The sequence below is a fragment of the Calidris pugnax genome, unplaced genomic scaffold (genome assembly GCF_001431845.1).
Source record: "Calidris pugnax isolate Ruff unplaced genomic scaffold, ASM143184v1 scaffold15, whole genome shotgun sequence".
NCBI classification, from domain to species: Eukaryota; Metazoa; Chordata; class Aves; order Charadriiformes; family Scolopacidae; genus Calidris; species Calidris pugnax.
In genome coordinates, this window is record NW_015090774.1 from 6703221 (window position 1) to 6718123 (window position 14903).

General features: G+C 39.6%; 1 protein-coding gene across 6 annotated transcripts in view; it reads right to left on the reverse strand.

Annotated features, from left to right (window-relative positions):
* The window catches only part of KIAA0922 (KIAA0922 ortholog), a 76893-nt gene that overhangs the window by 23582 nt on the left and 38408 nt on the right, over window positions 1-14903 (reverse strand). For 4 of the 6 annotated variants that reach the window (XR_001412330.1, XM_014944423.1, XM_014944428.1 and 1 more), the window contains exons 7-17: window positions 12776-12853; window positions 10722-10875; window positions 8402-8460; window positions 7930-8038; window positions 6874-6979; window positions 6065-6218; window positions 5237-5407; window positions 4862-4931; window positions 2820-2937; window positions 1950-2091; window positions 829-938 (exon numbers count right to left, since the gene is read on the reverse strand). Coding sequence is in view for 5 of the 6 variants with exons in the window: in XM_014944423.1 (XP_014799909.1) it covers window positions 829-938; window positions 1950-2091; window positions 2820-2937; window positions 4862-4931; window positions 5237-5407; window positions 6065-6218; window positions 6874-6979; window positions 7930-8038; window positions 8402-8460; window positions 10722-10875; window positions 12776-12853 (1271 nt within the window). In the remaining variant the exon portion in view is untranslated. Of the gene's footprint in view, window positions 1-828; window positions 939-1949; window positions 2092-2819; window positions 2938-4861; window positions 4932-5236; window positions 5408-6064; window positions 6219-6873; window positions 6980-7929; window positions 8039-8401; window positions 8461-10721; window positions 10876-11167; window positions 11333-12775; window positions 12854-14903 lie in introns of all 6 variants that reach the window. The other 2 variants (XM_014944437.1, XM_014944413.1) reach the window with 2 other exon arrangements.

Below are 14903 nucleotides of genomic sequence, written 5' to 3' on the forward strand. Positions count from 1 at the left end.
ACATACACATACATATGTAAAGAAATGAAGGTAAGGAAGCAATTATACAGGGATTTGGACCCCAAATAAGCAAGTTACAATTAAGCACATGAGTAGCCCCACTGGCTCCAACCAAGCAAACAGTCCTACCACCTACACAGTTCTTCAGAGTTAAGTGTGACAGACAGGGATTATTTTGATGAACTTCAGCCAACCTCACCATGCTCTTCTATACTAACTCTTACCTAGAATTCTCATTAGATCTTCTCAGTTCTAAGACAGAAAGTCCAAAACAATGTAGAAATATTTGCTTAGCTGGCCCTAAACATTTACAGTCCAGGCTTTGGACCTGAATTTTTCTTCCTGGCTCGTTTCCTGTTCTTCAACCAGGGTTTTATCTAAGAAAAAACTAAAAAAACCCACTTTTTCTGGTGGGAAGGTTCAGTTACCTTCCTCCTCACTAATCAGTCTACAGACTCTGTATATTTCCCAAACAGCCTTGCAGGGAGTTGCACATCCCCAATTCTGCAAGTTGTTACCTCACCTGGGCAGCTTGCACTCAATCTCAGATGTTAAAAGATGATCAATTATAGTCTACAGCCGGCAGACACAAACTTGCTGAAAAGACACCCAATTTGTTTTTATCCATTTATCAGATATGTTACAAATTCATGATCATACAGAGAGCTGCTCTCACATGATTGTATTTTCCAAAGTGGGTCAGAACATTATCCCCACCTAAGTTATACTTCAAAAAATTAAAGCAGATAATAAGCAACAATCAAAAGGGATGGCAAATAGATATTTTAAAAGGGAAAACAGTATCCTCAGATAGTTAATAGTCATTACCATTTGTTGAGCAGACTCAGTGAAGCCTGTGGATCAGGGTAGTAAGAAAGAGGCAGAAGCTGCAACGTAACTGGGAAGGATGAAGGGTTTCTTAATACGAAGTACTTTACCTAAATAGTTTGGAGAGGAAAAAAAAAAGTTAAAAACTACATACTTGAGAACTGGAAGGTAAATACTTTAGCACTGGTAATATGATCTACATTTTCAAGGAACTTCAACCTGGTTTCTGTCTTAATGCAATATAATCATATGCGCACAAAACATATGCGCATGAACAGCCGGACATGTCATTGCAAAACATGTCACGATCATTTGCAAAAAACAGCTAAGAGTGCATGTGCAAAAATACAGAACGCTCACCCTTTCTCCCCTGACAGACAACCCTTTCATTTGGATTTTGATTTATGCAGGCAGACATGAACAAAGCTCTTCCACAAAAAGTGGAGTTAGTGAGGTGCCAACCTTTCTGACAGAAATCTGAGTGCAAGCAGGTTATACACATTACTATAATGACTAACAATTAAATGGCACAAATGGAATATTAAGGTAATTCACAGTATGTGCATATGAAAACTATCTCCATATGACTGGCTCTTGCCCAGGCTAGGTTGGTAGAGACCTAAATCTGACAAATGAGAAAGAAATAACTGTCAGCGTGGTTGGAAGACACATTGCTCTGCTGATCTCTCAAGCGTTATATCTCTTGCAAATGTTTTACACGCTTCTGTTACATAAGGCAGTGGCATGAGGAAGGCCAACCCATAACTGCATGCATCAGTAATGACAGTACATTGTACCCCTAGTGCCTTGTGCAACTGGTTTACCTCAAGCACATAACTTACACAATGATGCAAGGAAAGCTTTAACAACCACGAACAATTGTTGGTGAAGACCTACACTGCTTCACTCCTCTCCTTGTATTAAAATATTACAAGTAGGTAGCTAGAGAACTTACCAAAGAGCCAACGGGATACAAATCCGGTGTCTTAAATTAGACTTCAAAACACTGATCTACAAGCAGTGTGAAATGGCTAAGCATCACTAAATATTAAACGCAGACTTTGTTATTTAAACAAGTTAAACATATACCAACTCAGCAAAAGCGTAACAACTGCGCTCACCATACTACTTTTAACTGCTGTGGCGCTGAAGTTGAGAGTAAGGCCAGGCTCCATAGTCAACCGTGGCAAGAAAAAGGCAAAGGATTCCTCTTCAGGCTTCTTCTGGTGAATAAAGCGAGCTGGTCCTAAAATACTTCTCCTGCTTCAGTGGAAAAAACAGAAAGCTTTGTTAATATTATTTTCTTTTTTCTTTCAAACAAAGAACAAACAAAATGAGGATTTTCCAGGACCTATAATTACGTCAACTAATCTTTCCTTGAAAATGTTCTAAAGCCCATAAAGCTGTAACCCAGTAGTAGAGAGTCAGTGTAAGTGCATCCCTTCAGTCTCCACTATTTCACCTACAACAAGACTGAGGCTTTCACAGCTCTACCTCCTTATTCTGGAAAGGGGCTGATGCCACAAGAAGTGCTCAGTCACAGTGACTGCTTCCTTTCCCAACATCCCTAGGATGCAGTACCCATGAGGCCAGGGACTAAAAACCTTAAAAGCTACTCAAAGACGCTAATTCTTAAAAGACTGCTCTGCAACCTGTTGATGAAGGACTCATACAACTCCATGAATAATCTGGCAGAACATGCTTTGACTACTCTTACACTGGGTAGCTGTGGTGTGGCTCTTATAGTCAGAATATTATTTACATTCTAAAGTTCAAGCATCTGAAAAGTTTACTTATGGCTGGCAGTGCCGTGAAAAGGAAGCTGGGGGTGTCTGGGGTGCTCTGGAACTCCACGTGCCTCAAGATAACTAACTTAACTGCAGGAAGGTCAAAAATGTCCGTGCTAATTAAGAATACTTCAGAACAGAAATATTCTTTCTTACAACACTGCACTGGCTTGAATTAAGAACCTCAACAGATTCTATACAGACCTGCAGGCTTCCCCACGTCTTATTTTTTGCCATCTTTCATAAAGTTCACTTGCAAGCTCAGAATCCACATCCCAGGCAGAACGGTCCAGAGAGAGACTCTTCTGCCAAAGCAGATTTGCTAAAACGATAACAGATTTTTCATAGTTTACAGAGATAACATTTGCTTCTTTCATCAATCTACTTCTGAACACGAGTAATCAGTATCTGCAACGGCTCTTGATGCAAAAATGAAAAGGGCAACCCACTTTTTCCCTTCAAAGCAAGTATACATGAGGGTACATATATTATTGTCCATATCTGATTTGCGTAAAGGAATACAGCTGCAAATCCACAATAATTCTTCATGCAAACAAGAGTAAGGGTATTACACAGACTTTGTACGCTCTATTAATACCCTTTTACTGTTCCTATTTCTAATGGATGCCATTGAAAAGTCATTATGTTATCAGTAGGTTTTACACAGAACTCTCCACAGATACCAATAAAGTATCAAGATCACATACTATTCTCTACATAGTGGTACAAGATTATAGTATCACAGCACAGCAGGGAGCAAAACAAATCCCACAGTTTGGCAGAAATGGTGTTTTCATTTTAGCTTCTCTTTTTGAGGTGCTGATAATTTTCTCAAGTTTAAGATAAAATTGCAAAGCTTTACATCAGTCTAAAGATTAATGTCTTTCAGAAAGTTATACTCATATTGGTTCAAGCATTTTCATGGAGCAGAAAGGAGTCAGAAAAGCAAACTCCTATTGAAAGAAAACAAAAATTACTTATTTTCAAAGTACGTGTATTTTATTTTACAATCTTTTGTGCTTAAAGTAACCAGTTGAGATTGATGATGACTGGAATGACCCAGCTAAAAGTTTTTTAGGTCAGTATTTTCAGGCTTCTCCATTAGACTTTTCTATTTAACGAATACTAGTATCCTAAACTAGAAGGCAGAATACCTGTATGTAATGATCTGATTATGTGTATTATTAGAATGGAAAGAAAGTAAGCAACAAGGACTCACTTGTATCAGCAATGTTCCTTTATATAGATTTTAAAAAAACCCATAAACCACAAAGAACAAACACTTGCTTCTAAGATATATACCTAAGTGTGCACATGTATCAGTATTTCTTCAAGCCACATGTTTTCATATGCCACCGCAATTCTCCTTTTTACATTTGACTGACTGTTATTGCCTTCTTCATATCCTCATATGAAAATAAATTTTAGGAAAGCATCATCTTGAAAAGACATTCAGGAGAGCACTCACATGAACATTTAAGGTCTATGGTACCCAGCTGCCTACTGAAATTCCTTACTGAGCAGAGATTTAAAAAAAACCACTATTCTGAATCAGCTTTCATCAGATTTAACATTCTTCATGTCCGTGTAATACCTAACACTGTATTTGGTAAGTGCCAGCCAGGTACTTAAAGCAGCTCCCAGCATTATAGTATCTGGAGATAGATTCCTCACTTCCAGAAAGAATGAGACCCCTTCTTTCTGTTTCACACGATACAGCACTAACGATGTTGACAAATGGTCTTTTGCAGAAATCCATGAAATCATTGCTGTGAGAAACAGATAAACAAGCAGCCTTCACATTTAACTCTGGCTAAGGGCAGGATATTGGTCAACATTTGTTTTTTGTTTTTCATCAAAGATTTCCCAGGACCTGGACCCAGATTATGCACATTTTCTAATAACTTTGAGCTAGTTAACATCTTTACCATTCTACCTCAACATTGAAGACAGCAAGGACCAGTACACCATCAATGAGAACTTATAGAAGAATCTTAAATACTAAGTCCAAAATAGCGTTTCAAGACAGACCATAGCTTAGCACGTGCTATAGAATTAGAGGTCTGAAATACTGCAGTGTACTCAGCACAGGTTACTCAAAGCCATTTATAGACTCCCAGAAAAGTGGATGTTTTTAAAACACGTAAAACTAAGTACTCATATGAACAACCTCAATATTCTCCTTACAAGTCCTGCTACAATAAAACTACCGTTAGATGCCTAAAAAAACCACAGGGTGAGCCTACCTGAATCAGACTTTCCCAAGTAACACTGAATATCACAGTGGGCAATCGCTTCAAAATGAAGATCTCCCTGCTGGAAAAACAAACCAAAAACTACAGCTGACCATATGACAGAACAACAGGACAAATTCCAGTACCTCAGTACATAATTTGGATGAGTCAAAGAAGAGAATTAAGGTTTCCTAGAGAACTAACTGTAACTCCATCCCTGTTCAACTCTGGGAGCTTAACTTCTCAAGCTACAGAATGGTTTCACAGAGTGGTCTGGTACTGAGTTTTAATTTCAGGAATAGGGGGCAGATTTCTAGACTAAAAAAAAGGCTGCTGCAGTTTGGTTTGCAGTGCATAATCATCATTCAACAAAACTGAATATGATACCTTGGACACAGTCGAATATATATGCAGAGGTATTTCAAACATTACTCCCACGTTTGTGGCCAAACAAATACTAGAAAGCACATTTGTTACAGTGTCTTTCACACTGAGCTTCAAAGAAAATACATTCCAGCAGCCTGGAGGTAGAGTCAAAGGTTCGGCAAAGTTCAGAATCTAGAAAGAATCAAACAACAACTGAATTAAAATTGGTACAGTATTTTTGGTGCAAGCAGTATCTTGAAGAATGTAAACTTTCTCTTCCTTCATGTTTTTGCTGTTATTACACACACATATGTGCCCATAACTGATCCATACAGTGCACATATGTAAATCTCCTATCTAAATATACGAAGAGCCAATTAGACGCCTACATCATATGCTTGTTCATAAACCAGATTTGTCTGGTTTGAATCAAGCAATTGTGCGAGTAAATTATTGGCTTCGCCTTCTAAACTTCAAAGCTCATCTATGTACTAAAGACTTCCATTACAGCCTATGAAGAAATGCTGAATCTTATAGAGCACAAACACACATGTAACAATTCTGAGAACAGAGCAATGACCTATAATTTGATGCATCTGTAGCTACAACTCAAATGAAAGAACAGTTGCTAATAAAACAATACAAAAACAAGCGGATGGTGAATAATGCCTATTGAGAGAGTAAGCTCTTCAGGACCTAACAGTTATAGGCATATATATACCTTTATTTTTAACTGATTTCAACCAGCTCTGAGAACATCGAGCTCTTCAGAGAACCTATTTTGTACATCAAAGGACCATATCCCTAAATCGAAGGCAAAACATTGTATGAAGCAGAAGTAAAGCTTACCTTTAAGATATTCTTAGTTTCTCTGGCTATGAAGACTTCACTCAGTTCAATGCTGAAGTCAAAATTGTTTGTAAACCAAATGGACCAAAATCCTGAAGTATTATGATGTGGTTCTATATGAAACAATGCTGCAGAAGGATCTATGTCAAAATACCTGTAAGTAAATACAGAAGAAAAATACCTCTGCACTTGCCCTTTGGCACACATAAGCAGTTCACACAAGAGAAGATAACTCTAGTATTCTTGCATAATGAGGGTCTTTTAAGGTTTTAAAGATAAAGAAGAAAATTATTTTCTTTGGAATACTTACATGTAGTATCAGAGGGAAAACTGACACGAGCAATGTAAAAAAGGTAGGCAGGAAATCACTCTACCCTCTTGCTATGCTATAGTACAACATTCCCTACTGCTTTGTGATATGGTAGTTTGGATGAAACTGGCAAAAGATGAATGGAGAAAAGACTTCACCTTTTTTTTCTGTAACTATCTTCTGTAACTAGCTTCTGCACTGGATTAACAAGGATGATGAAAATTTTATCACAGACCCTAAGCAATGTTTATATGCTATGAGCTGCTAAGGCATATCTTTATACTGGCTCCTGCAATTCTTCCTGGATAAAATACAGAAGTATTGCTCAAAATGTCACAGGTCTGTTTTGGCAAGTGACACAGTAACAATAGGAAGAAGCCTCTTTATTGTCCTTGGAATCAGTGACAAAACAAGCTAACCTCACCTCTTAAAGCAGGGTACAATATTCCTATAGTATCAGTGAGTTTAACAAACACAGAAAAATCCACTGTCAACCTACCCTTCCATCACAGGACAGGAAAGGCAGGCTTTTAGTGTTGTAGTGCCTTCCAATAGATTATTCTTCCTGTTGTCAACGTAAGGACTTCCACTGTCACAGGATGCAGCTGGGCAAAGAAGAGACACACCGGAGAATACATCAGCCAGAATGAAAGCACACGCGCAATGATTTTCATGTGAGGATTTGGAAGAACACTACAAAGGGGAACATTTGCTGGTCCAATTCTCACAGAAGTGAGCAAAGCATCTAATTGTTTATGTCCTAGTTTTCAGCATTTCCAAACCTTGCTTTAAGAAAGACTAATGAATGCTACGCACTTTCAAAAAACGCACACAACAAGGCTGCAAAGAGCAACCTGATGAATTTAACCATGTGTCATTAGCACAGCATGTTAAATTCTTAGTAATCAGTGCATACTGCCTCCTTTTAATAAATGAAAAACTGTTCTGAAAGGCAAATCACTTAAAATATAGGCCCTTCTTTCCTCTTATTTCCCCTTTTTTGCTAGGAAAAACGAGTCCCGCTGTCATGATGAAAGCAGCCTGTTCCATAAATGTTTAAAGTCTATGCACTGCAGTCTAGTGGTCAGAATAGGAAAGAGGCTGGAGTCAGGAATGCTTAAATGTTAATCTTTGCTCTTCCACAAACACGCCTGGTCTCAGGCAAGTCTCTTCAGCGATCCTGCCAAGAAATGTCATAGAAAATGACCACCCAAGCACAATAGTCTTTCAGAAAATATATTGGAAACAGAAAAATAACCACAAATTATAAAAGGATGTTGAAAAAGCATATTCAATAATTATGCTTATTGTAAAATCAGCTAACATTTTAGCAAATGTTTTCTTCCCCTTTTTGAAATACGTATAGCTTAGAGACTTCGATCAGCGTAAGAGGAAGCATGTACACACAAAAATGGTGGAAACAATTAGCAGAAAAAGTCCAGACAAGTTGATTTTGACATCTTTCAAGGTCCTTATCTACTGAAAAAAGCTACCCTTTTAGAATCAAATATAATTGTGTTTAATCATAATATCTACAAGCATATGTATCCTGTACCTTTACAAGAAATAGAAGCAACTTTTGTAAAGTTAGTAGATGACGAAGATAGCAGGACTGGCTCAAACTCCACAGGTGATGCGTCTTTTTGTGACAACTGCCGTATTTCCTGCATGAAGACAAGACACAATGATCCTTGTAGCAGTACTACCTTTATTATTGTAGCTCCTGTATTAGTCTTATCTTCCTATCAAATGTGCAAGCCAATATCTGCCATTTTCTCACAGCTTCTAAATCAAGCCATGGATTTCTATTCAAGTTAACAGATCTTACATCTTAAAAATAATCCATCACTGAACTACAACTCATCATCTAAAAGATCTATTAGACGTCTGGGCACATTTTAAAAATACAGACATGTGACATTTGCCATCAGCAAAATCAATCTGCTATTAGAGCAAGCCAGGGTGCTAATTAATTCCCCAATCAAATTCAGCACCCTAAAATATGACTTCCTGAAGCCCATGATTACCTGTATATGCACAAAACTGTTCCCAGAATGCATGACGTACACATCTACTGAGGAATCACCTGTTCAAAAGAATGAACACTGAGGTAAGTTCATCAAGGATGGAAGCACTCACCAAGGATCGTCAGACCCTCATTTGAGAAGCAATCCCGACTTAAATTTTAAAATCTTCATGTAACAGCTACCCTTGCAAGGAGCTATTCACATCTTGAGTTGGCAATCGTTTCATTAAGGAGTAAAAATCTACTCAACATTTTTGGCCACAAACATGAAGGCCAGTATCAACAGGGAATCTTCCTCCATTATCTCCTAGACTCCAGACAGAGCAAAACTTCCCCCTTTCCTATGGGCAGGGAGAGAGGAGGCACAGCTGAAGGAAAGAAGGACGTCTGACACTGCTGTAACTTTCTAAGTCTAAGGGCCAACCTATCAATAGCACAGGAGAGTCCAGTAGAAACTGTTCCATACACGCACACAGCTATGCAAGATCCTGTCTCACCTGCTTTGAACAGCAAGCATTCTCAGATAACAATGCAAAGCTGGATTCAGTGCTTAACACCTTTTGGGCTTAAAACAGGAATGGTCCTATCTAGTCCTGCTGACTAGAGCAACAGGAGATGGGTGTAACTCAGCTTTCACCTGCCGATAAGGTGGTACAGCTATATTGGGTAACCACTCTTCATCACTTGCAAAGCTATGCTCCCATCTACAGGACACTATGAAGATGTAGAAGACCAAAAGAAGAGCAGTAGGACAGAACAAGAGGTGACTATATGCCAGGTGGTTATCACACTTCCATAAAGGAAGACATTCTGAGTTCTTGCCCTTGCTGATACTGCTATATACATATAGATATATATATCAGTAGGTGCAGGCTGACATAAACAGACATTCGCTCAATTCACCAGCCACAATTTCTAATAACGAGTGTGCTTTGCTCAGATGCTTGAAAGGAAGCAAGACTACAGGTGCCAGCTTCACGATGTTGATGCTAAGTGAGCAGATGCTCCACAAACCCACAGCTGTTTAAAGCACATACTCCTCCTTCAAGCTTTCCAGCTGGCTAGATCCCCTGTGCTGACCTTGCCTACCTGCTGTCCCACTCTAGGTGCCAGCACGCATGCTGTGCCAACACTGAGACTAACACAGCACTGTATTCTCTTTTGTTAGATTCTTCCCTCAAGACCACATCTCTCATTTAATTATACAAACAGAAGGCAAGCAAGCATTGCTGTTTGGTACAGTAAAGCCACCATCAGTACTGATCGAACAAGACATGGAACCTCACACCGACAGCAAGTCCAAAGGCCTTATACAACCAACATCTAACCCAGTGAGGACTTATAATTGCATTACATGTAACAGGAAACAGCCTTAAATGCATACTTCTAGTACTTTAACCACTTAGTGTTAACAGCAAGCATCCTTGACAGGACAGATGTGAACAGTTCTCTACCAGCATCAGAATAAACGTACATCCACAACTCAACAAAGCACTGGCATCTCACTGGCAGGGAATCTAGGTTTACAGTGGGTATTTCAGTTTCAGCTCTCTGTAAATATCACAGCACAGAACAGGCTCGGGAGAACAGAATATATTGTTCTGTGGCTAGATCTTGAACGGAACTTCTTGAAAAACAAATGGGTCATGCTCTCTTTTTAATAGTGTGTTAAAAAATATTATTTTAATTTGGTTTCTTAAGCAGTTCCTTCTTCTTTAATAAGAAAGTAAAACTGGCAGAAATGTCTAAAAAAAGCTATTCAAACAGACTGCAAAGCTCTATAAATAATTTAAAATCCCCTGGATTTAGAGGATTTGTTCACCCAATAAATGTAGCATAAAGAAACAGCAAGGAGTTGATTGTTTTGCCTGTGGAATTCTAGCTGACAAGAACAAATGATGTGCACATCTGTATCACCTCATTACTGTACTTTCCACAATGGCCACTATCCTCAGTACTGTACAAACCATTCTGCCTTCATAGTCCTATTATGGTTAATTTAATTAATGGCAAATCAGAAATGCAGTTGTAGAAATCAAAGGTCCGTGAAATCTTTCCATACTATTTAAGAGGATGCGTAAGTATAGGGGACTAAAGAATGAAACAGATGTAGTTTACAATCATTATCTATATAAAGAGGAGTGTGCTTACAGTAACTCTGCCCTAAACAAAGTGGCTGACAAGCTGTGTTTAAACTGATTTGTCTTCCCTTACTTGCAAAATTTAGCTGTCACTGAATTTCATTCAACTTAGCACATCAAACTACAACTTATGTATAAAACCAAGTTCTATTACAATTAACAGTTGTATTTAGGACTTACCCGAGGTCTTCGGTTTTTCCATTGCTACATAAGCTACAAAAAGATTCTCCAGTAAGTATTGTCTGTGCTCCACAAAATCTTGTTGGGCATTTTCCATTCTTACCGTTAAGCTCATTTCTAGCAGCACTGGGTCATCGGACATAAAACAGCAACTCTGGAGCGAGACAAGGGGATACGGTGTGTGTTTGGTGGGGGAGGGAACAGAAAAAAATTCATTACAGTAAGGTATCTCAAGAAGTTAATCAAAGGTATTATCTAACAGACAATGTTTCCAGCACCAAAGTGCTAGCAAAACAGGAGTAATTAGGACCTCTGCTAAAATCTCAGTAGAAACCAAAGACAGTGCAGGTACAGACAGCACAGCAAAAACAAAGATGAAAAACAACTAAAAAGGACACTGAACCTTGAAAGAATGCAAATTTATAAACTGTCTTAGTCAGTCTCACCTCAGGGACTGCAAAACAGTTTCCTTTGTTAAATCCTCTGCCTTCAATAAAATGTGCCATAAACAGACTGATGCATGTGTCTTAATGGTAGGAAGACAGTTCATGTTCACTGGTCTGTTTATAGTTAATTTTTCCAAATCCTGTGTTTTTTGTCTCCATTTCTCACTGAAGTAATTTTAAAAAAACAAACATACATGTACAATTCTTAATAGAAAACACTGTTGCCTGGCTAGAATACTTCAGATAAATACAAATAGGATCTTATTTCCTTCTCTACGTAGTGGCTGCTGTTAAGACAGCTGAGTCTTAGCAACTATAAAGACACAGACACCATTTCACAATAAACTAAAGCCAACAAAGCAAAACAAAACTAGACAATCAACAGTGAGTAACATAAATTTGTCCTGCATCACACCATGAAGGTCGTCAAACTCGGGCTCCAGTGCCCTACCAAGAGGACTAATTTGCTCAGGAGAAGGAGGAGGGGAAAGCCTCCAGACCTGGCATGTGAAGTGCTCTCGTGAAGTGGCAGTGAAATACCTTCAGATAATCTGAAGGAGACACAGGGAGAGTGGGGAAGCGTCTCTGGGAATGGGATGCCAGCTCACCACTCACACAGCATCAAAGAAACCCTCAGTGCTTGAAATGGCTGTCAAGGGCAGAAGGAGAGGAGGCCGCTGTGGAGTACAGGGATGGTGTGCCCTTGGGAAGCTGCCATCAAAGAGCAGGCAGCTGTATGACGTGCCATCTCAAGGGCTTAGGTGCATCCCAAGCCCAGCCTTATTCACCAAGGCAACACACACATCAAACACGGGAGTAAACCCGTGCAGGATCACGGTGGTGTGTGACGTACACAAAACCAACTGTGCAGCCTAGGCCTCGTCACACTTGATGAAAGAAAGGTGCCACAGAGCACAGCGCGGGCCTATGGATCTGACCCAACAAAACACCCCACCGAGTACTGTCAGCACCACAAACCAACACCCATTTACTGTGCGAGGACACTTGAGGAGAAGGGGGGAAGAGGAGATTCGGGCAGCACTGCCCAGGAGGAGGTGACCTACTGTCCTGAGCACTCTGAGCTTTTGGAGGGAGCTGCTCGGCGAACGAGCTCGCCCCTCCACAGCTTTGCCCAATGCCAAGGCCACCTTCAAGGGCTGCTGAGCACATGGCCCAGAGAGCCCTGGCTGCAGCCTCCCAGCCCTTTCATCAACATGAGTCAGAAACTTGGGAAAAGCTTCTGGAGAAAGGAAATTACAGGAATATAATTTGCTTTTGTGCTCCATCAAAGTAATACAACACCTGCACATTAAAACTCTTAGCCTGTTGGGTTGGTTTGGGGTTTTTTAGGGAGGGGTGGGGTGGGAATGTTGGGTGCCTTTTTCCATCTCCCCCCTTCCTAAAGGTCACAGTGTGATGCGTGTGACATTTAATCTATACCACAGGGCATGATTTAATAAAAGGATAGCTAAAAGCACGATTTTCCTTTAACCTGAGACATTGGAAATTGCATTGTTGCTAAAACTTCTAGAGCTCTGTGAAGTGCCCCTCTAAACTTGGATTAAAATAAGACAACTTAAATAGATACAAAATGATAATAAAACATACCTTAACTTGCTGATATGCATCATTAGGTAAACTGCATTCAAGGTGAACACGTAAGAGACTGGCATTCATAGTCTCTGCCTGCAAGAAAGAAAAGTGCAGAAAACTTCAAGTACATTGCTTCAGAAGATGTTATCATATAAATCCGATTCACACACCCAACCTACAAAGACAACAGGACTGTTCCTGCATATGCATGACACAGCAATGTAAGGAATTTTTAAAAAATACAATTACTTGTACAGTAGGCCAGCAAGCAATCTCCAGTTCATAGGAACTCCATCAATACCTACTTACTTATCAAACTATTATTATACACAAGTATTAAAAATTTATACACCATCAACATGAGCAACCCTGATAAAACTTTCAGATGTCAATAAAGTGTATCCAACAGAGCCTTTTTTGTATAATATAAAAGCTTCTTTCCTTGTTTTCTGTATATTTTCTTTGCTGATTGGATAGAGAAATATACTTGCTAAGCCAAGAACATAATGCTTCTTGGACGTGGCCTGCTAGGTAGGCTTCATGCCAAAATGGACAGACAGAATATATTGGTTTTGCCTTTTTATTGATTGGAAAGGGAAAAGAAAAGAAAAGATGACATTGATTGTGCCAGCTTGTAAACACTCATAAATCTAACAGGGCAACGGCGCCAACAAAGCCAAGCATAGTTCATGAAAGCTATCTGGAAATCTTAACTGCCAAATTGCTTGCACAAACTCCTCAGCCAGTATATTTTGATTCTAAATTAAAAAAATAAAATTCAGAATGAGAGACCTGTCACTTTATCAGTGCCTTAATTACAGCACTGATATGGAACTCCCCCCCAGTTTCTCTTGTGGTACTGAACTAAGTATCTGAGTGGGGTATCTGCAGGTTCAAGTTTCTAAAGCTGTCAATGCACAGAGCGTAGATTTACCACCTGCTTGGCACTTCACGGGGTCCAGTTTTATAAAAGTATGGCCAAAAGGAAGTCAGCGTAGATTCTGCATTCCCAATTCAACTGGATTTCAAACCGAAATGACTGGGCTTTCACACAAGAGGGCGATGTAACCTCTGCAAAGGTGGTTAGTGGTGACCGAAACCCTGCTAGTGCAGCTCTGCAGAGATGTGAACCCCTGCCACTTCCTTTCTTTTATTACAAATGCTTTTGTCCTCATCAACTTTTGAGAGCAGAAAAAAACCCATTTGATTCCAAAATGTGCACCACTTACTAACTTCTCATGGCCATGACTGCTAGTGGAGTTTTAACAAGGCAGTAAGATTATACAATGTTGGGGATCACTCTTCTGGTTAGATAAACCTTGATGCTCAGACTCCCCTTCTCAGTGATTCTTGAGAGAACACTATTGCTTTCATGGTCCTAAATAAGGAGTTGTCAGGCCTATTCAATGCCATTGTAGTTCAAAGTCGTTTAAGACCCCACACTCCTATTAAAAAAAAATTCAGCTAAATCATATTTTTCCAAACTTTTTTAAACTTCTTGACCTGGCATAGCTCTATAGGGAAAGCTGCTGGCACCTTAAAGCTGCTAATGTAACACGCAGAGGGGCAAAAAGTGTTATTGGGTTGTATTTGATGCTGCTCTGTTTTCTATGGGAATTCTTTATTTCTCTTTGTGAAGCTATCTTCAGAAAAGGAAAAGCGTTTTCCTTTATCTAAGGCAGACAATAGATGCATAACTGTCATGCCTTCTATCTTACAACACTGGTAGGACGGCTGTGTTAACCATAAAGAGAAGATAAAGCATCCGAGAAGAAAACAGAAGCAGAGTTTTTAAGAAGACAAACCCAGGACCGTGTCCACATCTCCCAGCAGCGCAAGCACTCCGTTTACACTGTAAATATCACTGCCTATGAATCAGAGCAGAGAGCTGTTATGCAGTGTATGTTTGCACCAGAGGAGAACTGAAAAGGAGAGGCACAGCACAAGGGGGAAAGCAAGGGCGCTGCAGAGTGGTACAATTGCTGCCACTTCATTACCTGCTGCTCTATTTTGTACTAGGTACACATGTGCATACATACTCGCACGTACACACACACTCAGCACCCACAAATCCTATATGAACTGAAGAGAGAAGCCTGACAGAGGCCACACGAATTAAATTCTTAGCAGTTTTGGTAAGTTC